Here is a 24,893-nt window from a genome sequence, read left to right on the forward strand (position 1 = left end):
AGCCAGGCAAGTGCCCCTCACCTCCCCAGCTGCCCAGGGCACCCACGTGGAATGGTGGACTGGGGAGGTGGGCAGAGGTGTGGCCCTGAGTTTGGGCGGGTCTCTGCAGATTCAGACAGTTGAGAAGGTGGCCCTTGTGACCAGGACAGGGAGGGGGTCGTGTGTTCCACCTTCCTGAGGGGTCCTCCGCCTGGGTGGGGGCCGGAGGGGGGGGAGGCAAGGGCCTAGAGTCCCTGACCCCGCAGGCCCTGACACTGGGGTCTCAGTGGGGAGGGTTGCGGACTAACCACACAACCCCCTCCCCACCCTAGGTGCCCGTGAGGACTGGACACGGGCCCTTCGCGGGCACTGCGTGATGTCGGCCCAAGAGCTCGTGGCCTGCCTCTGCCGGGAGGGAGACCGGCACCTGGCCCTGGGAGAGCCCCCGTTGGCCACCGCCTTCTACCTGGCGGCCTTCAGCTGCCACGCCCCCTCGGCCCTGCGGAGCGTCCGCGCTGCCCTGGCGGAGGCACGGGGGGCGCCGGTGGTGGCCACGCTCGAGGCCTGGTGCCGGGGCGACAGCCAGATCCCGCCCATCCACTGGGACGGTATGGCGGTTGTGTCCCTCACGGGGACCCTGGCCTCCGCGTTCCTGGCCGCCCTCTGCCCGGACCACCCGGCCACGGTCCTGCACTCCCTGGCCGGCCTGCTGGCACACGGGCACCACGAGGAAGTGGTGCGGCGCTGCGACAGCCTGCTGGATGCCCACGGCCAGCAAGCCCTGGAGCTACAGCTGACCCGCGCCCTGGCCCGCGTCCTGTCCGGGCTGCAGGCCGACGCGGGCGCGGTCGACTATCTGCAGGCCTTTGCCTCGAACGCAGACCGGACCGTGGCCTTCGTTCGAACCCACCAGAAGCCCTACCTCCCCGTGCTGATCGGCACCCTCCAGGACTACATCTCAGGGCGCCGGGAGGCAGAGGACGGCACCGGCCCGCAGGAGACCGCCTGCCGGGGACTCCTGGCAGCCCTGGACCCCGGGGGCACCTGGAGCCATGCCCTGTCACCGGAAGCCCTGCTGCGCAGCGGCAGGTATGAGGACTGCCGGGCAGCGTGCAGCCGGGCCCTGGAGTCTGACCTGGTGGGCAGCGGCCCCCAAGGTAAGAGTGTGGCTCTTGTCCCCTACGTGCCGGGTGGAAGTCGCCCAGCCAAGCCTTCACAGCGTGCTTCAGGGCTGGTTACGGTGCAGTGTTGGGGTGGGGGGGGGGGGTGTTCCCGGAGTGAGGACAGCACAGTGACCAGATGGACAAGCCCCTGCCCTTACAAAGCACCCAAGAAAAGGAACAAATAAAAAATGTGCTTAGAAAAATGGACCGTGCAAGGTGCCACTCTAGCTGGGTGGTCAGTGGGGGGCTTCTTGGAGGAGGTATCATTTGAGTTAATACTGAAGGGTGCCAGGCAGCAGAAACAGAACATGGCAGGTCCCTAAGAGAGACAGAACTTGGGGTGTCCGTGCCACTGAATGGAGCCGTAGTAGCCGTCAGGGGGCAGGAGCAGAGGGAGAAGGGAGGCCCTGAAGAGATAGCTGTGGCTCAGCCCTGCCGGCCCTGAAAGGACTTTGGACTTTACCCCCAGAGCAGCAAGGAACCATAGAAGAGTTTTAAACTACGGAGAGATGTGCTCTCGGCTGCATTTCTAGTTCCTTCTGTCTGCCGTGTGCAAGATGTGCCGAGGGAGCCAGAGTGATCACAGAAGATGCTAAGAGGCCGGGAGGCTGGGAGGAGGACCAGGCTGGGGGGAGGACTAGGGCAGGAGGAGGACCAGGTTAGAAGGAGGACCAGGTCGGGAGGAGGACCGGGCTGGGGGAGGACCAGGTTAGAAGGAGGACCAGATCGAGAGGAGGACCGGGCCGGGAGGAGGACCGGGAGCAGATGGGAAAGGGGGCCATGGGGGACTTAGGCACCCCCAGTTTGAGATACTGCTCCTCTCTGGTCCGTTTACTGGGTCCTCCTCCGGTGGGGGGCTGGGACAGAGCGTGGGTCAGTGGGTGAAGTCCCAGGAGCCCCACGCCACCCTGCCACAAATCCTCTAAGATCCTTCCCGGCCGCGCGGCCTCTCCCACCCTTCCCCACGTGCACGTGGGGCTGGTGGCTGCACTGGCCTCTGAAGCTCACTGTTGCGGTTCAGTGAAAATATGTGTCCAACGCTTAAAATGGTGTCACCCATTAAGCACTCAAAAACATGTCCCTTGTGCCAGTCATGTGGACATGTCATTAGGCGGCTGAGCACATGAGCCTTGAGATGAGAGGGAGCTTGGTTTTAGGAAGAGGTTTCAGAATCCAACACACAAAGAAGGGGTTCAGAGTTAAGGGTCTAGACAGGGAGACGGGGGCAGCCGGGCACCTAGAGATGGGGAAAGGCAGTGCCAGCCGCCTTCCCCTGAACGCTAGGTGGGCAGACGTTTTAAGGTTTGACGTGCATCCTCGCTGAACGCACACAGCAAGCGTCGGGGGTGATCCAGCCACACCCCCGGGGCCGTGAAGTTAGACCAGTGAGCCACGGGGGCACACGGAGAGGGAGGCTCCACCAGGCCACCACCAAGGCCCCGGGCCTGGGAGTGAGGCCACCTTACACCTTCCCGCCCAGGCAAGCCACCAGATGACTGTAGGCATGAGGGAGCCCGGGTGAGATCACCAGAACTGCTCACCTCCACCCAAGTAGCCCAAACTGAGAATGAATCATGGGCTCTTCTGGTTGTCGAAACGGTCATTGTTTTCAGCCACTAAGTTTCGGGGCAGTTTGTCACACAGCAGTAGTAGCCAATACAACTGCCGACTCACGGCAACAGGCTTTGGTGCGTGTTTCAGCCAAAACTCAGTGAAATAACAGGGGAGTTACAATTTCCCGTGTCCACGATCGTATTATCCACTACCTTCATTAATGAAAGGAGAATGTATGATCGTCGCAAGGAACTCAGGAAAAGCAGTCTGGAATATTTTTAACACAATTTTGACAAATGTATGCAAAGAATAGAAGGGAACGTCCTTCACTGAGAAAGATGCTATCAACACCTGACCCAAATGTCAACTTAACGGTTGGGAGAAGTCTTCCGTTTAAAGTCAAGAATGTGGTGGCTCCCCGCCTCCCCTGTGTCCACGATTGTACTAGAGATCCTAGCCAATGCAACAAGATAAAAATAAATAAATGTCGGACTAGAAAGGAAGAAACAAAGTTATTCCAGACAATGTGATTAGCTATGCAGAAAGCCAACGGATACAGCAAAAAGGTATTAGGTATAGGGACAGAATTTAAATGGAGGTACAGAACGCACTGACATTTACAGACACGAGCAACAAACATAAACTTTATCATTTGAAAATATATCGCTCACTGTAGCGACGGAAAATAATTGGTTTCAAAGAGCTATAAAACTTTGTGGAGAAAATTATAAAACTTTATTTAAAAACAATAAAGAATACCCATATAAGTAGATATCCAATGTTCATTGTTAGAAAGAGTTGGTATTACAATAGAAGGGCAAAAAAACAATAGCAGACAAGACAAAGAAGAAGAAGAAGGGGAAGGAGACGAGCAGGAGGTGGGGGGGGGGGGAGGGGGAGGGGAGAGAGAAGGAGAAAATGGAGTGGAAGACAGTGGTATAAAGATTTCCCCTACCAGTCAATACAAAGCTATACTAACCAATATCAAAGGTTACTGACTTCAGGGACAGATGGAAAGAGCAATAAAACAAATTCGAAAGGCCAGAAACAGACCTGTGGGCATCCAGAAGTTGATATGTGAGAGTGAGCATCACAGGTCTATAGGGAAAGAAGACGACCGTTATTTAGCGGATGCTGCTGATTCTGCAAAAAAATAAAAATAAGTAAATTTCAGGTGGATTACGTGACAGCTACGTTGTAGAGTTTCTAAAAGAAAATGTAAGAGAACGCCACTCTGATTTCTTGTGGATGGCTGGACTTCTTAAGACACAGAAAGTGGAAACAAAGGGAAATTTGTTGTGTTTGATTAAATTTAAGATTTTAAGCTTCCATTTTACCCACAACTATAGGAAATTAAAGGAAAATCGACATCAGAGAGAAAATATTTGCAAAATATACAATGGGCAAAAGATGACTACTTAGAGTATTTGGAGAATTCCTACATATCAATAAGAAAAAACATTCAATATGAGAATTGGCAAAAGCGTTTCCCATAAGAGAAAACACAGATGGCAAAGAAATATGAAAAATGTTCACCATCATGGCAATGATATGAATGCAAATTAAAACAATGAGATACCACTCTCCACCCACCACATTGGAAAAAATAATTAAAATTTTAAAAATTGGCCTCGCTAGTAATCAGGAAAATTAAAATTAAAGCAACAGTGGAATAGCATTTATATCCCCCCATATTGTCGAAATGTTTAAGTCTCACAATAGAAGCGTCTGGCTTCCATAATGGTGGACGAGCTTGACTGGACTGTGTCCCACAGGTAACAGTGATAAAATTTGGCCAAAATATAAAATGCAATCATTTGAAGGCACCGAACGGTGACCAAATGTACACCACGCGAGAGGCACAGGCTTGCAGCTTTTTGCCAGAGGAAGCCCCCTCAGTCCATGTGTTAGCCAAGTAAAACAGGAAGCTGCCGTTGTACGGGGTTGAGAGGTTGCAGGACAGAGTTCAGGCTGAGAAAAGTGGCTGGAAAGTTTAGAAGGAAAGTCCTGAAGAGGGGGGAGCCACAGAGGGGGTTAGACCCCAAATCTGTGTATTAAATCCACTTGAATCCCTGATGGGCCACCAAACTGCACATCCGTGGGAGAGACTGGGTGGTCTGAAAGAGCAGCTGCTGGGAGCTTCAAGGACTCACCAGAGATTTTAGCTGGGCCCAGCAAAGAGAAGACGGAATCTGGGGGGTTGATCCTGTCCACTGTAACTGCCTGCTGACACAAAATCCCCTTCGGAGGAACATAACTGAATCCAGAGTCTCTACAAAACACCAACAGGACATGCAAAGAAACTGGGAAATAAAATGGAAGCCACAGTCAGGAGACAAAGAAGTCAACAGAAACTGAGCCCAAGATGATCCAGGTGCTGAACTTAGCAGACTAAGGACTTGAAAGGAACTATTCCAGATCGATTCAAGAACCAAAGGAAAATACGGTTACAATGAATGAACAGATGTGGAATCTGAGGCGGTAAATGGACACTGGTTTTAAAAAGAATGAAACGGAGATTCTAGATTTGAAAAATGCAGAGCGTATTGGAGAAAGCAGAAGAGCCAGTCAAGGTGAAGATAGAAATTATCCGGTATGAAGAACACGAGAAAAATGAGCAGAATCTTGGTGACGTGTGGGACAGTGTCTGGAAGTCTGATTGGGTAACTGGAGCCTCAGAAGAACAGAGAACACACTTCCATGTGGGTAAATAGGTAGCAGATCCCCACGGGCCCCAAGGGCTCTCCGCCTACCGCAACTCCCTAGGACGTGAAGTATTGTAAAACTCAGGCATAGAATTTTGTTCAGAAACGAGTAAAGGACAGGAAAGGCCCAAAGCATCCTACTTTGCCACCAAGACTAGACACGGTGACCTTGTTGGTTGGTTGATCTCAGGGTGCGAGATTTTTCTTTTTTTTTTAATTTTTTTTTTTTTTACATTTATTTATTTTTGATAGACAGAGAGAGACAGAGCATGAGTGGGGGAGGGTCAGAGAGAGAGGGAGACACAGAATCCGAAGCAGGCTCCAGGCTCCGAGCTGTCAACACAGAGCCCTATGTGGGGCTGAGCCAAAGTCAGAGGCCCAACTGACTGAGCCACCCAGGCGCCTCGTGTGTAGACCATTTTTAACCCCATTATAAAGCCGAAAAGGAAACTGAGGCACAGCGAGATTCCCTAAATGGCCCAAGGCCCCCACTGTGTAAGCAGCACTGGATGTATCCATCCTCTACTCGCTGGCCGTGACCTGGGGCTCGTCTCCAGAGGGAGGCGCTGGGTCCCAACCCAGGCCAAAGGAGGCCAGCAGCAGAATGCTGAAGTTCCAGCCATCCCCTACCAAGGTCACAGGGTCAAGAACCTCCGCATTGACCCCGGGGGGTGGCCTGATCCCAGAGAGGGAACTCAATCCCCAAATCCATCGTTAAAAAGTAAAGAAGTTTTCTAACTAAATTTCCCTGTGGGCTGAGCGGTGAGACTGGCTTTGAACCCGCGGGCAGAGAACACTGCCGGACAGGCGCCCCGGCTGTCGCGCCCGATTCTGCCCTGTCACTAACGGTCCATCTTCGGGATGCGATGTCCTGGGCTACTGGGACACTTTCGGGAGATGCCACGAGGTGCTCCAGAGGGTCCAAAGCGCCGCACGGTCGGGGGCTATAGGTGACACCCCGGAGGATGTGGCCCAACAGGCAGGACCAGTGCCTCTGTTTCTCTCCCCAGGTGAGCGTCTGGCCGCCCTGCTGGTCACCCGCGCGGCCGCGGCCTTATTCCTGGACGGTGGGGCCCGGGACCTGCTTCGGGACCTGCACGAGGCCTTCCGCCAGAGCCCCTCGGGGGCGCGGAGGCAGTTCGAGGCGGTGCTCTCCGCTGGGGACCGAGAGCGCGTGCGGGCCCGGGCGCAGGAGGCGGCGGATGTGGGCTTCGTCCACTTCCAGGAGGCCGTGCGGGGCCGCGCTGAGCTCCGCGAAAACTCGGGCCGCGAGCTGCTGGCCCCGGTGACCCGCGCGCTCCGTGTCCTGCTGCGCATTGCGCCGCCCGGGGAGCGCCCGGCCCTGGGCGCTCGCTTGGCTGAGTGCCTCCTGCTGGCCGGGGACACGGCGGGCTCCCGGACGCTGTGCGAGCGCTGGCTGCGGCCTGCGCGCGCCGGGGACAGAGCGCCCCTGTTGGCGCTGCGGGGCTTCTGCGCGCTGCACGCCGGCGACGCGCGGCGCGCCCGGGAGGACTTCCAGGAGGTGGTGGAGCACGGACCGCCGCACCTGGGCAGCTGCGTGCGCGCGCTGTGCGGCCGAGGGCTGCTGCGCGTGCTGACGGGTAGCACGTTCCTGGGCGCGCTGGACTATGTCACCGCCAGCCGGCTGCAACCCGAGGAGGCCTTGCTCGTCGCCAAGGCCTACGTACCCTGGAACCAGCGGGGCCTGCTGCTGACCGTGCTGCGGGAGGAGGGCCGCGAGATGCTGCAGCGGAGGCCAGACCTGGGACACAGGGGCGCACCGGGCCGCCGGAGGAAGGCCGCCGAGATGCACAGCCCCGCCGCGCAGGAAGGGTAAAAACTAGCCAGGTGCACCCCCGGGGCTGCTGCTTCTTTCTGGTCTCCTGCGAGGTAGCTAGGGTTTGTGCGTCTTCCCATTTTACGGATGAGTAAACTGAGGCAGGAAGCAGCCGCGGGCGGGGGGGGAGGGGGGGGGATCCCTAAATCATGGATGGCAGCTTCAGCGCGGAGCCCAGCCAGGTCTTAGGACTCTCAGTCTCAAACGATGTGATGTTTTGTGGGCTAATGGCCCTAGAAATTTAAGAACTCAAAAATGGGAATGGGAATGTACGACTTGCCCACCACCGCACCGATAACGTTCCCTTCTAGTTGTTTCCCCGGTGCACACACAAAATAGAATTCACCAGAGTGTGTGCTCTGTGTGCAATTTTTAGCCCACTGCTTTTTATTCAGCAGCTCCTGAACGTTTCCTTGGCCCCTAGATTCCTTCTGGGGCAGCTGGATAGCGCACCCCGGGAACATTCCCCGCGCGTTCCTAGAGCTTTTGCCCTTTGTTATAACGCAACATCTCCACGATGTTCCTTCCGCCCCGAGAATGCGCGCGGAGGTGGGGTTTCTGAGTCCGGGCGCACCGCCCCCTGGGAGGCCCTTGAGCCCAGGAGCCGCCTGCCTGCCCATTCAGCCCCCCACCCCCGCCCTGATGTTTGTTTTGCAGATGTTTTGCCGGTTTGTTCAGTCAGTGGGTGAATCTGCAGCTGTTTTGACTTGCAATTCTGTTTGCTGAGAGGGGGCAGGAACGTGCTTCCGCAAAGCTAACAGCACGGAGCTGGGAGCCTCCTGGGCCGGGAGGGGTGGGGGGAGTGTTTGAGGTCGGCTCTACGGCCACCACCCACCCTGCACATGCGCGCGCGCGCGCACACACACACACACACACCTTCCTCTGCCTCCAGGATGCTCAGTTCAAATCGCTTTAATGTGCTGCTGAGGAGGAACTTTCCCCGAATGAGATTGGGGGCCCTTTGGGACTTCTTGTCTCTGGGAATTGACAGATGCCAGGCTCCGTGGCAGGACAGGGCAGAGAGTGAGCGCCCAGGGTGCACGTCAGAGGGCGGCTGGAGCTCTGGACACCACGTGTGTGAGGGGCCTTCTGGCAGGAACCGGGCCTCTGTAGTCGGGTGGGAGGGGAGGTGCGCGGACCAGGTGCCGGCGGTAGAACTTGCCCGTGGCCCGCCTCACTGGGCAGGTGGAAGGGGCACAGCTCTCCCCCCGCTACTCTCTCCACAGCGATGCCCACGGCGTGTACCAGCTGGCCACGCTCCTCACGGAGCTGGACAGGGGAGACGAGGCTTCGGGCCTCCTGGGGGCCGATGCCCTGTACCTCCTGGGCCGCCTGGACGACGCCCACAAGGCCCTGCTGGTGGCCCTCTCCCAGAGGCCCGGGGCGGCCCCCGTGCTGGCGAGACTGGCCTTGCTGCAGCTGAGGAGGGGATTTTTCCATGACGCCCACCAGGTGAGGAGGCCCCACTGGGCCACAGCCCCCTGGAGGGCACCAGGCCCTCTGGCCTCACTCTGCAACCCTCAGCCTGGACTCCGGAGCGGGCAGAACTCGTCCCAGCCCCGGGCTCTGCCGCCGCGGGCAAGGCGCCTCGCCTCTGTGACCCTCAGTCTCTTCATCTGTGCCCTGGACTTACGGGTTTTTGCTGAAACAGCTAGAGCAGGTGCCCCAGGGCCCAGCAGGTCTCCCGCGTGTAGTAGGTGCCTCCTAGCTGCTTTCCTTGTGTTATGAAGGAAAAGGGCCAAGAGTCAGGTGTAGACGGAGCTTCACCCCAAGTCTTCCAAGTGAACTAGGCTTGGAGGTGACCCTGCTCAGGGAGGGGGATGGCAGAGGTGCTGCTGGCCTCGCCCCTCTCCGACACCCGCTCTGCTCCCAGGAAGAGCAGGACTTCACCTCCCTCAGGTGGCATGAGGGCTTCCCGTTGGAACCGGGGTCCGAGGTCATGTTCCAGGGGAAGGTGTCAGGCTTTGGGTCAGACATTCGGGTTCCCTGTCTCCGTGCGCTAGGCCACGCGGGTGGGCGGGGAGGATGCCCGGGACCTTCCGCTCTGGGACCTGGGTCTTCAGCGAGCGGCCGGCAGGGGCAGCAGCGGGTCTCTCTGGGGGACCCAGCGGCTCCGAGAGCCGCGGCCACGCCCACCCGGGTCTCGCTCCGCCCGGAACGGGCTCGGGTCCCAGGGCATTTGCTCCTCGCCTTCCGAAGGACTCCGGTGCCCTCTGTCCCCTTAGGACTTGAGAGCCCCCTTTCCCCGCGCTTCCCGTTTGGACCTGCAGCGTGTGGGCCTCCGTGGCTCGGAGGAGGAGGTGCGGCTCGGGGACACTGGGACCCCCGCCCCCACGGCGAGCAGCCCAGCGCGTCCCCCCCTTCCCGGCGGCGCTCTCGGCCCCGGAACGCGCCGACCCAGGCGGGAGCCGGTCCCCTTAGCCCCGCCCCTGGAAGCTCCACCTCGTGGGCCACGCCCCTGCCCCCCTGCGAGGGGACCTGGGGGTGGAGGGGCCCGGGCATCCGGCGCAGGGGGGAGGGGGCAACCCGGTGACTGCCCTGCCCCGCAGCTGGTGAAGAAGGTGGTCCAGTCCGGGGACACGGCCTGCCTCCAGCCCACCCTGGACGTCTTCAGCCACGAGGACCGGCAGCTGCTGCGGGGTCACTGCCACGCTCGGGCCCTGGCCATCCTGCGGGCGCGGCCAAGCGGGGCCGAGGGCGCGGCCCACACCAGGGAGGCCATCGCCTACCTCTCTCTGGCCATCTTCGCTGCAGGTAGGAGCTGCCCGCCCGCCCCGGGGTTCCCATCCTGTGCCGGGTACACGGGGGCAAGATGAGCCACGCGGGGGTAGGGGGTCAGAGACCTGAGGGATCCCAGCACGCTCTTGGTTCACGCCTTGCCCTAGCCCCTAGCCGTCCAGGCGAGCATGCTAAAAAACCTGGGAGACCGGCCAGACCGGCTGGGACCTGAGCCGGGACCCCCCCCAACACACACACCCTGGGCCCTGTGGGCAGGAGGGAACGAGGCCATTCCCCCAGCTTGGCCCCCTCCCTCCAACCGGGAAGAGTCCTGGCCCCCTTCAGCCCTTCCTGGAAACAGTGGGGGTGTGTCTGTAGGAGCGAGCCTGCTGTCACCTTCTGCCCAGCCAGCGCCATCCTGGGCGACGGGGCCTCTTGAAGTGGGGCCTTCTCGATGTGGTGGCATAGGGCGCGCATGCTGGAGGGGAGAGGCGTCCCCAAGGACGCGCCTCAAATTCCTGGGGCACGTGGAGATTCAAAGTGCGGACTTTGGATCGGGTCGTCAGGTGGATTCCTGGCTCTGCACTTACTAAGCATCTCCTCGTTTTCATCTTCTCAAAGTGGGTGATGGAGACGCCGGGCTGAGGGGCCGGGGTGGTGAGGACTGGACGGCAGGGCTCACGGCCTGCACGCACTAGTGGGGAAGGGGACGTGAGCCAGAGCATCCTGCAGGGCCCGGTGTGCTGTTCTCTGCCCATCACTGGACAGACGACCAGAGGGAGCGCGGTGGCGGTCTCCTTGGGGAGGGGCCCAAGAACTCAGAGGGCTCCTCCCTGCCCACCTGGCACCTTCCCACGTCCAGCTGTTCCAGCCCCGAGGACCCGTCTGCCTCCGGGACGCTCGGCTGGCCTCACCTCAGATGCAGCCCCAGTGCCCCCTCCTCTTGGGACCCCTGTCGGACTGTCCACCAGCCCTCCCGGATGCCACCCTTATGGCTGGGCTCCCTGTGCCCCGCAGCCAGTGCCCCCAGGTCAACCCAGACACAAGATCGTGTCTTGGTGCCCAGGGGTCCGTGAGCTCCCCAAGGTGGCCCCGAAGCTGGGGCGCCCCTGCCCTGCCCCACCGCTGGGCACCAGCAGATGCTGGATGGGGGCAGATGCTGTACCCCCCCCCCCCCCCGGCCCAACAGCGGCCACGTCCTGATGCCACAACCCCCTTCCTCCAGGGAGTCAAGCAGTTGAGTCCCTGCTCATCCGGGCCCACTGTTATGGGCTCTTGGGCCAGAAGAAGACTGCCATGTTTGACTTCAATTCAGTGCTGCGGGCTGAGCCGAAGAACGTGCAGGCTCTGTGCGGCCGGGCACTTCTGTCCCTGGCCCTGGACCGGCAGAAGGTACCAGGCCCTCCCCTCCCCGCCTGGGACTGGGCAAGCGGGGTTAGGGGAACAGTGCTTTGGGGGAGGGCCACCCGGGAGGAACCAGGACACCGCTTTCCTTCTGGGGCCCAAGGGGAGAGGGAGCAGGGCCAGACCGTCCTGAGCGTGAGACGCCCCTTAAAACTCCTCCTGCACGGGGGCTCCCGGGACACTCATCATCACGTCCCGTCATCCCAGGTTTCAGGAAGTCTGTCCCTTTCATCTGAAGAGCCCCCGTGCCTCCCAGCCTCAGTGAGCTCAGGCTGTGCAAGCCCTCGGGGCTACTAGACCCCCCCCCCTTCAGCTTAACATAACAAGACCGCAGCTGCCTTCTTGGCAACCACCCCGAGCCGTCTGCACAGAGCCCAAGGATTCGGGTGGTCAGCATGCAGGGACAGAGGTGGGAGGGGACGCACTGGCAGACCCAGGACAGGGGCTTTTCCCAGAGAAAACCTGCACACAGGCAGCCACAGCTGAACGGCCCTGGACAACGGCACCTCTCAGCCAAGAGCAACGTCACAGCCCGGTGGTTGAAGCTAGGTGGCCGCCCTGAGGCGCTGCAGCCCAGAGGTGGCCTGCCTGCCAGGGTTCCTAACCGTGTAAGGGCCGTGTGCTCGGAGGCAAGGAGAGATGGTCCCAGACGCTGAGTTGAGAGCCTCTAGAGACGGTGCTGGCGTCTGCCCCTCGGGAGTCCTGAGTCTCCCCCAAGGGCACTGGCAGCCTGGCTTCCGTTCCAGCCTGTGGCGGGCTCTTCCTCAGTGTGCCCTCCCTGGTGCCAGCCATCCCTCCCTTTCCGGAACCCCAGCATCCTGGCCGCAGCTCCCCATGCTCTGCTCTGTGCGGCTCGCCGGCCGGGCCGTCCTATCGTGCAAAGCCAGCGGCCCGGCTACGTGCCCCTTCTGGCACGGCCAGCGCCCAGGCCCTGGGAGAACACTTGACAAACGCCCGCGGGGACGCCTTCTGCCCCCGCTCTCCCCACAGGAGGCCGTGGACGACATCCTCTTGGCTCTGAAGCTTGATGCGAGGACAGCGGTCCCTGAGATCCGCTCTCTGAAGCCAGAGGCCCAGGCCCTCATCACCCAGGGCCTCTCCTCCCGCTGCCGGGCCCTCCTGAGCCAGGCGTCGGACGCCGGGGCCCCCCTCAGCGACGAGGACGCCCAGGGCCTCATTGCGGCCGGGGAGGCGCTGGTCGCAATCGATGGCGGGCAGCCGGGCTGGTACATCCTGCTGGCAGACGTGCTCACGGCAGCGGGTACGCTCAGCCCGGGTTCGGGGCACGCGGGTGTCCGGCTCCCGTCACTCCTGGTGCTGTTCTGTAAAATGAAAGGATTCAGTGCCTCCTGGGGTCCTTTCCACCCCAAACCTCAGCCCTGTGACCTGGTCCCCGCGTGGGGCCTGGGGTGTAAGGGTCCAGAGCTCGCAGTCACCACCAGGGCCCCCTGCAGGGAGGAGAAACAAAGGAGCGGTTTGGGTTTTCACAAAAGGACCGCAACACCGCGGCCTCCTCGGCGGCTCGTGCGTTTATGCAGCTCGCGTGCACCAGGGTCCGGCGACACCAGGCCCTGCCCTAGGCGGGCTGGCCTCACGCCCACGCGGGGCAAAATCCTGAAGTTGTTCTAGCACTAACGTGAAAGGGGAGAGCTCTCTGCAGCCTGCCTTTCCCTGGCCTGTCACTGTCCCACCCAAGCCTGTGAGGTGCCCTCCTCAAGGCCTAGACTGCCCTGCAGTAGAGTATAAATTCCTGTGAGTGCTCAGGAGAGACCCTCCAGGTGACCACTGTGAGGCTCAGAGCCATGCCAGGGGCTTTCGTGACCCCCACCCCCACCCCAAGTGGGGAGGATCGGGCCAACAGGGAAGCTGCGACTGGCACGGTGTCGGCGTCTCCTGTTCCCGGAGCCGAGCCCCTCCATCATCTGGCCTCTCCCTGGGCCGGCACTGAGCAAGAGAGGCTGTGGCCAGCTTCCCACCTCTCTCTCCCGTCCCCCGTCCCAGCCCCCCCCCCCCCCCCCGTGACCGTCCCTCCCCGATCGCCGACAGGCAGCTATGAGGAGGCTGGCGCCTGCCTGCAGAAAGCCCCGCAGGCCACCCCCCTGTCGGCGGCGGCCCGGGCCCGGTGGGGCCTGCTCCAGCTCAAGAAGGGAGACGTGCCGGCCGCCGCGCGGGATCTTCAGTGCCTGGCAGAGGCGGACGCCCAGGAACTCAGCTTCCTGCTGCAACTCCTAGAGGCCTCGGAGCGGCAGAGCCTCACCCAGGTGCGCCCCACGGAGCCCCCGCCCGGCGCCCCGGCCCCTCGCCCCGGGCGGCTCTGCCCTCCCCTGCCCTCCCCGTCTGCCTGACTTCAGTTGCGGTGGGGGGGTGGGGGTGGGATGGGGACACAAGCCAGTCTGGCCAGCGACCCCAGCAACCTCCCTCGTATGCATGAGACATATGAGCCACAAGTGACAGGGCCGGGGAGAGAGAGGGGACCCCTGGTCGGAGCCGGCCAAGCCAGCCAGGAGCAGCGGCCCTCGCAGGAAGCCCGCTCCAACCCCAGGTCGGGGAAAGAGCGGCACGTCCCTCCCAGTGAGAGCGTGGCAGGAAGGCGGGCTCCTGCAGGCCGTGAGCTGACGGGGCACCACGGCGGGGCGGTGGGCTGGGGTCACCGCCTCCGGCTGGCTGATTTTCCGATCGCTGTCTAGTCGACGAGAAGACACCGAGCGCCTTCCAGCAGCGCTGTGGGCCTCGTCTCTCAGGGGAGGCAGCGGGAGGGTTCACTCTCGAGAGTACCGGGATTGAAAAGACCCTGAGACAGGGCCGTGGGGTTAACAAGGTGGCACTGGAGGCGAAACCATGAGGGGACAGACAGGCCAAGGGAAAGGCGTGGAGGTAGGAAAACGTTCAGAAAGTTCACAAAAACCACAAAACGGGTGGTCAGTGCAGCTCGTGTGGATGGAGGAGGAGGGGGTTGGGGGAGGGTGAGAGGCTTCAGGGCCGAGGGCTAGTGGGGGCCAGTCTGACGGAAGAGCCAGCGGGGCAGGGGCAGAGGGAAGGGGCTGCCCCATCCGCAGGCTGGGGGCAGGAACCCTGGCGGCGGGGGAAGACGCTGGGCTGGGGAACAGCCCCCCGGAAGTGGCTGAATTGCACCTGTGGGGAGGGGGAGGGAAGTGAAGGGACCACCGGAAGGGGAGGCCAAGAGCACAAGCGGACCGGAGTCCCAGGGACTACGAATTAAAGCGCCCTGCGACCTGAGGCAGGTACCCCACGTCCTCACGCCCGCTGTGCCCAGGACTCTAGTGGGTTCTAGTTCTCGCGGTCCGGCAGCAGAACGGAAACCCTACCGGGGGCTTCAGCCAGGGGGCTTAAGAGAGGAAGTGGCTGCACAGGCATTAGGGGTGGAAACAGCGAAGAGACGCAGGAGGACGAGCTGCCACCTTGGGGGGGGGGGGGGGGGGTCCCGTCTTCAGGACCTGGAGCCCCCAGGGAATCTCTGAGACGGGTCTGGCTGGGGTCTCGGCACGGAGGAGACTGGTCTGGGCCGGTTCGTAGGAGGGAGCTGGGTGGTCTCTGGGCGCCCCTGAGGGGTCTGGGGGGAGGGTGTCTCTGAGATGGGAGGAGGGGGGAGGGGAAGGGGTGTCCGACTACCTGGCGGGGATGGTGCCAGGCGGGAACGGGATGGGCTCTCCGAGCGGGAAGGGGGTCCGGGATAGGGGCTCCGAGCGGGAAAAGGATGGGGGGGAGGGGCTCTCCGAGCAGGAAGGGGATGGGGGGCTCCGAGCGGGAAGGGTGTCCAGGGGAGGGTCTCCGAGCGGGAAGGAGTGGGGAGGGGGGGTCTCCGAGCGGGAAGGGGGCCCGGGCGGGGGGCTCCGAGCAGGAACAGGGGGCGCAGAGGGGCGGCCGGCAGGCTGCTTGCGGCTCCGGGGCGCAGACCGCCCGGGTGAGCGTCTGCGCGACGCTGGGCCGACGCGGAAGTGACCCCGAGAGGTGGAGCCCGCTTCCGGCGCGCGCCCCGATCCCCGGCGGCCCGGCGCATGCTCCGCAGCGGCCCCTGTCGGCCGCCGGGACCGGAGCCTCGAGGTTCCCGGCAGGTGCCGCCTCCCGCGGGCTCGCGCCCCCGGGCTGCCTGGCAGGCGGCGCCCGGGCAGCGTCGCTCGGACCCCGGACCCCGGGCCGGGCCGCCCCCTCCCAGGCCGACGGCGTCCGTGCGGGCCCCGCGATGCTCGGCGCCTCTTCGGGAGGCCGGCTCGGCTGCACCCCGCCGCGGGGCGGAGGGAGAGGGGCGGCGGGAAAGGCCGGCCCCGGGGGCGCCGTGTTCTCCAGCGGGAGCCGCTGTGGGTTCCTGGGAGAGGGGTTCATCCCAGGGGGCGCTGGGGGAGCCGGAGCGCATGGGGGCAGGCTTTGAGAGTGGGCTTCATCGGCACCCACGTCGGTTCAGAAAGTGAGCCGGGGGGGGGGGGGGGGGTGTCAGAGGGGCGGCCTATGGGCCGCAGTCCCCAGCCGTGGCCCCCCCAGCCCCCTCGCTGTACCCGGCGGGGCGGGGGGGGGGGGGGGTGGGCAGGGCTAGGTTGGACGGTGCCCGCTGACCTCTGGCCCCGCCCTCCTCACGACACCACTACCAGTCCGGGGGGGGGGGGGGGGGGGGGTGAAGCACAGTGAATCCCAGTCCCCGGAGGTCACGGTGGCCGATGCGGGAGCAAGTGCAGTAGTTTCTCGGCGCTGAGTCTGGCTCTGCAGGAGCGGCTCGTGGACCAGAGGGAGAAACCCACCAATGCTCAGCGGCCGCCTTCCTGACCTCGGGCAGAGGAGGGGGCTCGGGGACGGAGCTGGGCAGAGGCGGTGCTCGCGAGGGTCCTCGGGGCCAGCGCAGCCGCGGGAAGGTGGGCAGTGTGGGATCCGTGGGCCCGTCGTCGGGGAGGTGACTGCAGAGAGGGGCTGAGGCGGGGAGGAATGAGGGAGGAGTTCACCGGATGGCAGAAGCAGTGGGGCTGTGAGGAAGGGGAGGACCAGTGAGGAGAAGGGAGTCCAGGGGGGACCCCTCTGGGCGGGGTTACAAGGTGGAGGGCTTGCAGCCCATGTCCCCTCCCCTGTACTTCCCCTCCTGAAGCTGCCAGCCGCTCTGGCAGGTCAGGAGCAGAGGCCAGGTGTGTAGGGCTGGTGAGGGGCCCGCAGCTTCCTGGACCGACCCGCCCCGTGTCCCTCTGTCCCCTCTGTGCAGGCTGCAGCCCGGGAAGCCCACGCCCTCCTGAACTCAGGGCAGCCGGGGCGAGCGCTGGGCTACTGCTCGCTGGCCGTCCTCGCAGGTAGCAGCGATGCCCGTCACCTGCGCCTGAGGGCCACCTGTCTGGCTGAGCTGCAGGAGTTCGAGCGGGCACTTGGGGACCTGGACCGTGTGCTCCGGGAGGATGGGAGGGACGGTGGCCTCCCGACGCAGGTGGAGGATTTGTGCTCCCGGGGACGCCTGCTGCTGAGCCTGGGAGATGAGGCCAGGGCCACGGGCGCCTTCACCCGGGCCCTCGAGCTGGCGCCCGCGCTGGCCCAGAGCAGCCTGTGGGAGCGGCCAGGCCGGGACCCCACTGCCCAAGTGTTCCTGCATCGGGGCCAGACCTTGATGGAGGAGCAGCGCTATGCAGAGGCCTGGACAGCCGCGGAGAATGGCCTCCTGGTAGACCCCGAGCACAGTGGCCTGAAGAGGCTGAAGGCGAGGGTCCGGAGGGAGGCCTCCTTGGGCTGCCGGCTCCACTGACCCAGTGCTCTCCGGGCCCGGGGCACGGGTCGCCCTGTCGCCCCCCGCCTGGGGCTCCTGAGCAGCAGGATACTGTGGGCCTCACCCACGTAGATCAGACTCAGCTGGGAAGTGAGAGTCTACAGGATCACCACGTTTCAGGTTAGCGAGAAGACGTTCGCGATAGCGTATGGATAGTATTACGTCATCGCAAGACGACAAAGCTGGAAGTTAATTTTGTAAAGTTCCCTGCGGGTGACACAGCTCTTGGATCCGAGAGGAGATCATATCTGAAATCAAAGAATGTTGAAAAACTAATCCTAACAAAACGTGTGCGGAGAAGCAGCTGCCGGAGGTAGTCAGAGCAGTGCCCAGGGAATGGGCAGGCCCCAAGGAGATTACCAAGCAATGAAAAGAAAACGAAGTACGTGTTCCGTTCAAGAAGTCAGAAAAAGACAGTAAAGCAAGGGAAATCAGGAGCTAGGAATTAAGGACAAAAGCAGAAGTTAATAAATTAGGAACAGAAGGATAGAAGAATGAATAAACCTAAAACACGGTTTCTCAAAAAATAAAGCGGATGAACCAACAGCTAACTTAGTGGAGAAAGCCCAGGGTCCCTCCGCTGGGCCGTCCTGCTGCTGTCAACTCCAAAGGTCTTTAAACTCGTTCATGCCGAGAAAAAGAAGAAAAGCTTTCAAGTTCATCGTTGAAGAAAGCATGATCTCAACCCAAAGAACGCTGCAAACCAATTGAATTACCAGTTGCAGAATCCTAAATGTCATGCTTGGCTCGGCAGCACACGAACCGGAATTGGAACGAGACACATTAGCGTGGCCCCTGCACACACCTGTCTTGCAAAAGTCCTAAATATCAACGAGCCCAAGTCCAGCGGCGCGTTCACACCACACCTCGAGCAACGTACACGGCAATACGAGGACGGTTCAGGGTGGGGGACGCTACGGTCTATCGTAGTAATCGGGCTACGGGGAGACAAGTCCTGTGGCCCTTCTTGGGGGCTGCAGGGGGCAGGGTGTATGGTCACACTGGACAGATCCTACGCCTTTGGATTCCTTCCGTTGTACTCGGGAAGTTCTGGCATCTCGTCTTCCTTCACTAGAGACCACGAGTGAGGGTTGCACTCGGCCACGGGGACTGGCAAAACCACCGGGCACACCGTCTCCAGCGTCTGTGGGGGGCGTGCCCACGGCCTTAGCGCCGACCCAGCCCAGAGCTGTGTTCCCTCCGCCGTGGCCTAACACCCTCAGACTCCGTTCCCACACAGAATTCCCAGGGTCCCCTGTGTGAATTAGCACAATCTTGCAATTGTTGGGGTGCATATGCTGTTTCCTCCAGGATTAGACGTTGTACCTGCCCCCTCCCCCAGGATGCTGAGATTACACCCCTTTTATGGGTCTAGAGTCCCTGGGTGAGGGAGGGGGTCATGGAGGTTGAAGAGAATGAGCATCCTTCTTTCTGGGCACCTGACCCCCACGAGGCTCTCAGGGTTGATGATGAAAACAAGGTTCGTCTCCTCCCACACGAGGACGGGCTGCACCCCTGGAAAGGGGCTCGGGGACTTGGGGTTCCAAGTTCTCAGCTTCATCTGAGCCCCCTTCCTACTTCCAGGGTCGCATCCCTTTGCAGTCAGCGCCCTGACTTCTCACAAGAAAGTTGACGTGTCTGTAAATGCGACCAACTTTGTAATTACACGGCTCACGGGATTACCTGTCGCGTTTGACATTCAGCAGCACTGGCCCGTGCTCGTAACCGGGTCCTCTCAGGGCCGCCATGGAGCCCCCTGACTCCCGGGCTATGACCTGAGCTGGTCATTTTCTTCCTGTGTGTGCTCCAGGACACTCAGGAGAGCCCACCCCCTGCCACAGTCCCTGCGGCCACCATCACTGCAGGAACGGCCACACGCCACAGGGCCTGGGCTCCCACGCCCCCTGATTCAGTGGGTGCGTCACAACCACCACGGTGACCGCTCCATCACCATCAGTCGCGAAGCCCCTGCACACCACAAGTCTCCCTTCCCGACGAGCCTGGCCGTGCAGACAGGCCCAAGGACACAACCGAGCCAGGCCCCAGATCTGTCTTTGTAGGTCTGGTGGCAGGGACCACTCTTGGTACCAATTTACGTATCAGTCAGGGTCCACTCGAGACGGAAACCACACCCATGATTGCAATGGCAAGGGTTTAATATAAAGAATCGCTAATTAGCTAAGAAGGTGGCAGTTATGTAACGGGTAGAACCCTAGGGACCATGGAAGCAGCAACCACAGAGCTCAAGACGGACGAGCAGCCTCTCCGAACAAGCTGCCGTCCGTCACCCACAACCCCCCGCTGGGTGACCGAGCTCCCCTGTGCGTGCCCCGTGCCCCGTGTGCTATTTGCCGACCACACCTCTGCGCCTGGCACGGACCATCCGTTCTCTCAGACTCTGTGACGGCTCTTCTAGGTGAGGGGACTGGCTTGGTGGCTCAGTGACAGAGACCAGGGGCAGTCAGACCCCGGCCCCTTCTCTCCTGTGCAGGGGACCCAAGGCCTGATGTCAGGAAGCAGCTGTCAGGGAGGGTGTGGGGGTGCTCCCACAGGCCGGGAGCTTTGTGAGTGCTCTGGGAATGTCCTCAACTTCCTCCAGCCCGATTGTCTCCTCTGAGCAGGGCGCCTCGCGGCTGTCCACAGCACGGGTGGGCAGACCCGCGGGGAGATCTGATCGCTGCCCTGCAGAGGCCCAGAGACACCTGCCAGGTGGGGCCGGGCTTCGTGCAGAGGACAGGAGCTGCCCAGACGATCCTGCCCGAGAGCAGGGGTGGCGACAGTCAAGGGCGGGTCTTAGACCTGCCCTCGTCCCAGGGCCGATGAGGGAGGTGGTGCCCACCCCTCCCCCCATGGGAGCCTGGGTCTCCAACCCCCCATCTCACATCTTTTGCCCAAGATACAGGCAGGGGTGAGCAGGGAGCCCCCACTGACCCCCGAGCTCACCTAGGAAAAAGGCTTAAATCCACCCTCCAGACTGTCCTGGGCACGATGGGATGGGGGCTGGGACTCTGCACCCAGGGACCTGGCCAGGCTGGGGGTCTGTAGCTCCCTGCCCTGTGGAGCCGTGGCTTCCCTTGGCTGCCAGGTACCCGAGCACCGCCTTGCCGGCCCCACCAGATGGTGTCGGCCTCAGCACCACGCCCCGCTGGCCCCTGGCTCACAGCTTCCGGACGGCTGCAGACAGAACCCATGAACCGGCAGCTTGGGTGGGAACGGCGGGGCTGGGCTCTGGCCAGCAGCCAGCGTCTGCGTCCCGGCGGCCTTGGTGGCGGGGTAAGAGGTGGTACTCTGGCTGGAGCGTGTCACCTGTGGGGTCCCCAGGGCCGTCATGCTCTGGGAAGGAGCTTCGAGCTGGCCGAGCTGGCCCCCAGCCCGCTTCAAGGCCCCCGGGATGGGCAGTCCCCCGGCGGCTCACTCCCCTGACCTTGACCTCGTGCCCTTCCAGGCCAGCAGCCCAGGTGCCCCAGGCTGCCGGCTTCTCGCTCTGCCTGGGTTTCTGGCCTTCAGATGGGGTGGGTGCTGGGAGACAGACCAGACAGGGGGGTGAGGAGAGCCTCGCCTGGGCAGTGAGGGTGGGGTCGGCTATGAGCCCCCCTCCCCCAGCGCTGCCCTCCTCCGGGGCGGGGGGGGGGGGGGGCAAGCAGAGAGCTCCCCCAAAAGGGTGTGACATCTCCCAGCAGGGCCCAGCATGGGCGGCCCTGCCCAGACACCCTTCCAGAGTCCCAGGGGCCTGGGGGACCGCTTGTTCTGTGGGGTTCTGAAACAGAAGCAGAACCGTGCTGGCACCCGAGTGGGGCCCGAGGAACGGAAGCCTGGGTTGTGGCTGGACCTGCTCCGCCCGGAGCCCCCGGCCTCCATCAGCCGGGTGACTGGTTCACGCTCGGAAGCACTGGCGTGCCCCTGTCAAGTCCAGAAGCCTCTCCTGTTCCCCTAGCCAGGACCGACTGCCCCTCAAGAGTCCCCAGGGGCAGAGGGAGGCCGCTGAGCCCAAGCTGGCAGAACGTGGGTGTCTCGGGTAGGGAACACCACCTCCCTTTATACCTGGCGAGGCCCCCAGAACCCACCAATCTCACTGGAGACTAAGGGGCAGAGCCCCACGGCGGGGCCTTGGCAAACCCCACTGCCAGTGAGGGTCTCTGGTCCCCGCCTCTCAGGCAGGGTGGGGGGAGGGCCTGGCCTTCCTTCCCGGCAGCCCCTGCAACCCCCTCAGGACGGTGGGGTGGAGGAGGGAGGAGGAGGCAGGACGCAGGGCCAGAGGCCCGCAAAGGGACCCTCGCTCGGCCAGGAGCTGCTCTCGGCCCCTCCCCCACACCAGACCCAGATGGAACCCCCTGCCGGTGAGTGGGAGATGGTCCCGCCTCCAGGGAACCCTCGCCTGCGTCACAAAGGAGGCCCGGAAGCCTCAGTGGAACCCCACCTGAAGCCACTGCTCTCCGGCCCTGGGAGCCCTCCCACCTGGCCCCAGCTCACGGGAGCTCTAGGCCAGCCCGACCCAGCCTTCTGAGACCTGCCCGTGGGACGAGGCCGCCCCCGAGTGACCTGAAGGTGAGCCGAGGGAGGGGGCCTGCCTGCCAGGGCCGGCTTTCCTGGGCAGCACGGAGGGAGCACCTTAGCAGCACCCAGCCCGTCTCCCAGGGGCCGGGCAGAGCATTCTGTGAGCACGCCCACACCGTTCCCCTCCGACGAGCCCCATTTCCTTGGCTGGCCACCATAGCCTGGAGAGGCCTGCTCTGATTCCCCAGCACTTGGCTTTGCCCTTAGCCCTCAATATGAAAGTGTGTGCGCACTTTTCTGCCAAACCGAGTTCCTGGAAGCGAGCGACACAGAAGGAGAGAACGCATTCACTAGTTCTGATCTAAGACAAAAGCCATTGGAGAGGCCGGAGCCACAGACCCAGCCAAGGCTCGGACCCGTCCAGCCGAACCCGTTCCTTCGTTCATCGTTCAGCGGACGTTGGTTGATGCCTCTGGGGTCGTGGGTACCAGAGTGGGTGCCGGGGACCCAGGCAGACGGAGCCCCGCGCCCCCATGGTGCCGACATTTCCCATGGGGAGGGGGACCACGGAAACAGAAGTCAGGGGCATCGAGCCTGAATCGCACATCTGGTGGCAAAACAGAAATCAGGTCCGGGGGTCAGGCTGGTGAAGACGGACCCAGGGAAGGCTCCACTGGGAAGATGGCCTTGAGCAGGGGCTTTTGGGGAGTGAGGGGCGGGGGGAGGGTCTGGGGGAAGGGCAAAGCCTCCGAGGAGGGGTCTGCCGGGCGCTGAGGGCAGAGGACCATATCGGGTGCGCAGAGAGGTGACGGGGGCTGCGGAGGGTGCTGAGATCAGTGCAGGCCTGGCTTCTCTCCATTTGGGTCATGGAGCGGGTGAGGCCCAGGGAGAGTAAGACCCGCCTAGGACTACCCACCCCCCCCCCCCGCCCCCGGCCCAGAGCGGGAGACAGAACTCAGGCAGACCCCTGGGCATTGGCAGGTAGGGACACCTGCGCCAGCCCCAGCGTGTCTCAGCAGCCGCGCTTGCCCGCCCACGGGCCCGACTGGCGTTGTCTTCCTCAGGCTTTTCCCGAACTCGCGGCCCTGCCCGGTGCAGCGTGGGCGCTGGTGCGGGGCTCGGCTGTGTCACGGTGTTTGAGGACCAGGAGTCTGACGCACAGGCCAGCGGCCAGCTGTTCCCAGCTGCACAGCCGTCCCGGGGGCAGGGCTGTGCGCGCCAGCAAAGAGGGGCGTGTGCACACCCACTTGCCAAAGGGAGCGCAGACCTCAGAGCCCTCGGGGTCTGCTGTCCCCGCCTGTCCCCAGGCAGCGCGCCCTCTCCTGTCTGCCACAGCCCTGACGGTCCTCCGCCGCTGCCCGCCCCTGGAGTGGCGGGGGCAGGGGAGGGTGGGGAAGGGGGACACAGGGATGCACGCCGGCCAGGTGGCTGCTGGGGCTGGCCTTCATGGTCACTGCCTGCGTGGGCAGCCGTCCTTCTGGTCTCCCCAGGGTCCACTCCTGGGCTCCGGCCGGGAAAGGTGGGCGGGAAGCCCAGTGGCCCACGCCACCTCCCAGAGGGTTTTCGGGGCCCGTAGCTCCAGGACCCCCTCCCCAGCCCCGGGCACTAGGGCCCCAGGCCGGCTCCGCTGCCCTAGCCCCTTGGCAAGCATGGGGAGCTGGGCCTGCCGGGTCCCTAGGGCCCACCCCCAGCTGTGAGCAGAGTGGTCCCTGGACGACCCCTGCTGGAGAGCAGGCTTGGAGAAGCCGACCTTGGGGAGAGGTTGCCACCATGGCCCGCGGGCCGCACCGTCCCCGCCCCCCACCGGCACCTCGGGCCCTCAGAGACTCTGGCCTGGGGAGACCGGCTAGCGAGACACAGGCCGAGAGCCGGCTGTGGACCGGGCGGTGGGGACAGGAGCCCGGTGTCCTGAAGGGACCGGCACCAGCCTCCCAGCCTCAGGCAGGGCCCCAGGGGCTCTACGCGCGGCTCCCCACCCTGGCCGGACACACAGCCCTTGCCCTTGGCCTTGGACTTTCTCAGCTGTGCACTTTCCCCCGTCTAGAGACTTGGCGATGGGGAAGCCCGAGAGCCCCGTAGGGATGGTGGAGATTGCCGGCTGGTCGGGACAGAAGCGCCCGGGCCTCCTGGAGGGGGGGCTGCTGCTGCTGCTGCTGCTGCTGAGTGTCGCCCTGGTGGCCCTGGGCCTCCTCTACGCCGCCCGCGGCGGAGGTGAGTGAAGGCGCCCCCCGCCCACCCACCCCGATGCGCCAGTCTTGTCGACGGGGCAGGCGGGGGCCCAGGGTCCGCACCTGGCACTAACCTGCAGGGCGCCGGCGGCCCCTTCCAGAAGGCTCTGCCCAGGGCCGGCCGCCCGGCCGGTTCTGCGGGCTCCGCGCAGCCCCCTCCCTTCCCGCACTGCGGTCCCAGCCGGCAGGTGGCGGGAGCCGCGCTCTTCCCCTGCGCTCACCTGTGTCTCACGGAGGCGGCTGCCATGCTCCTCCTCCCCCGCCCTGCAGAAGCCGTGACCCCCAGACAGGCTCCCCTGGGTGCAAGACGGTGGGAGGGGTCAGACCGGGCTCCCGGGGGTGCAGCCGGGGCTGCTGCGCAAGGACACTCCTCTCCTGGTTCCCCCTCCGCGTGGATAGGGAGGGGCTGTCCCCGGCTTGGGTGGGGGGCCTGGCGGGGGTGGGGCTCACGTGTCTGCACCTGGGCTGCACCCTGCTGCTCACAGGCGCCACCCCAGCCCGGATGTGGGTGCTGACCCCCCACCCCCACCCCCAGGGCAGCGGGCACGGGACTCCGGAGAGGGGCTCACAGTAGGGCATCACGGCCTTTGTCACTAGAATGACACTGGCCTGGCCCTGGCCCCGTGCACCGCAGGGAACCAGCCATCCTTTGCTAGACGAGGCTATTTCCGGGGACCAGAAGTGGGCGCAGCCTGTGGATGTGATGGGCGTCCCAGCCCAGCGCTGCTCCCAGCCTGTCCAGACACCCGGAGGGCCCCTGCCAGCTGCTCTGGTCTCTGGCCCCTCTGGGACCCCCGCCAGGGTGGGGGCACTGCCAGCTCCAGGGGCAGGAGCCTCTGGCTGCACAGAGAGCCCTGGGGAGCCCAGACCTCGAGGAGCCTAGTTCGGGGCTCGCTGGGCTGGAAGCACCTGGTTCAGAGGCTTCCAGAGAACGGGACTGTCCCCCCGGCCCCCACCCCCCAGCTGATCTCGGCCTCAGGCCCTCTGAGTCCGCGGAAGAATTTACATGCAGTGTTACTGTGTATTTCCCAGTGCTTTCTCATTTCCACGATGATTTTTTTT

The 24,893-nt window shown here is 63.2% G+C and overlaps 2 protein-coding genes and 1 long non-coding RNA gene across 6 annotated transcripts in view; 2 read left to right on the top strand and 1 right to left on the bottom strand.

Annotated features, from left to right (window-relative positions):
* The first annotated feature begins 280 nt into the window (after window positions 1-280).
* Window positions 281-19,267, top strand: TTC34 (tetratricopeptide repeat domain 34). Its single transcript, XM_081796475.1, has 8 exons — window positions 281-1,136; window positions 6,412-7,234; window positions 8,465-8,690; window positions 9,788-9,992; window positions 11,182-11,348; window positions 12,351-12,621; window positions 13,407-13,621; window positions 16,561-19,267. The coding sequence occupies exons 1-8, from the start codon at window positions 356-358 to the stop codon at window positions 17,086-17,088; spliced, it is 3,216 nt and encodes a 1,071-aa protein (XP_081652601.1). The 5' UTR covers window positions 281-355; the 3' UTR covers window positions 17,089-19,267.
* LOC145715692 (uncharacterized) lies at window positions 19,248-21,256 on the bottom strand. Its single transcript, XR_014138132.1, has 4 exons — window positions 21,174-21,256; window positions 20,534-20,628; window positions 20,053-20,415; window positions 19,248-19,863 (listed from the first exon to the last, which is right to left on the bottom strand). It is a non-coding gene; the product is annotated as an uncharacterized LOC145715692 (long non-coding RNA).
* Window positions 20,675-24,893, top strand: part of MMEL1 (membrane metalloendopeptidase like 1) — a 32,015-nt gene continuing 27,796 nt past the window's right edge. For 3 of the 4 annotated variants that reach the window (XM_081796471.1, XM_081796473.1, XM_081796474.1), the window contains exons 1-2: window positions 21,420-21,654; window positions 23,648-23,814. In XM_081796471.1, the coding sequence (XP_081652597.1) occupies window positions 23,658-23,814 (157 nt within the window). In that variant the 5' untranslated portion in view covers window positions 21,420-21,654; window positions 23,648-23,657. Of the gene's footprint in view, window positions 21,125-21,419; window positions 21,655-23,647; window positions 23,815-24,893 lie in introns of those variants that run through there. The other variant, XM_081796472.1, reaches the window with a different exon arrangement.

This window comes from Panthera onca, chromosome C1, assembly GCF_046562875.1.
Source record: "Panthera onca isolate mPanOnc1 chromosome C1, mPanOnc1 haplotype 2, whole genome shotgun sequence".
In the NCBI taxonomy this organism is placed as follows: domain Eukaryota; kingdom Metazoa; phylum Chordata; class Mammalia; order Carnivora; family Felidae; genus Panthera; species Panthera onca.

Bases quoted from the DNA above. Each gene is read 5' to 3' on its own strand.
- TTC34 (XM_081796475.1), top strand. From the start codon at position 356: ATGTCGGCCCAAGAGCTCGTGGCCTGCCTCTGCCGGGAGGGAGACCGG. The intron at 7,235-8,464 runs GTAAAAACTAGC...CTCTCTCCACAG, and splicing joins AGCCCCGCCGCGCAGGAAGG to CGATGCCCACGGCGTGTACC. The intron at 11,349-12,350 runs GTACCAGGCCCT...CTCTCCCCACAG, and splicing joins TGGCCCTGGACCGGCAGAAG to GAGGCCGTGGACGACATCCT.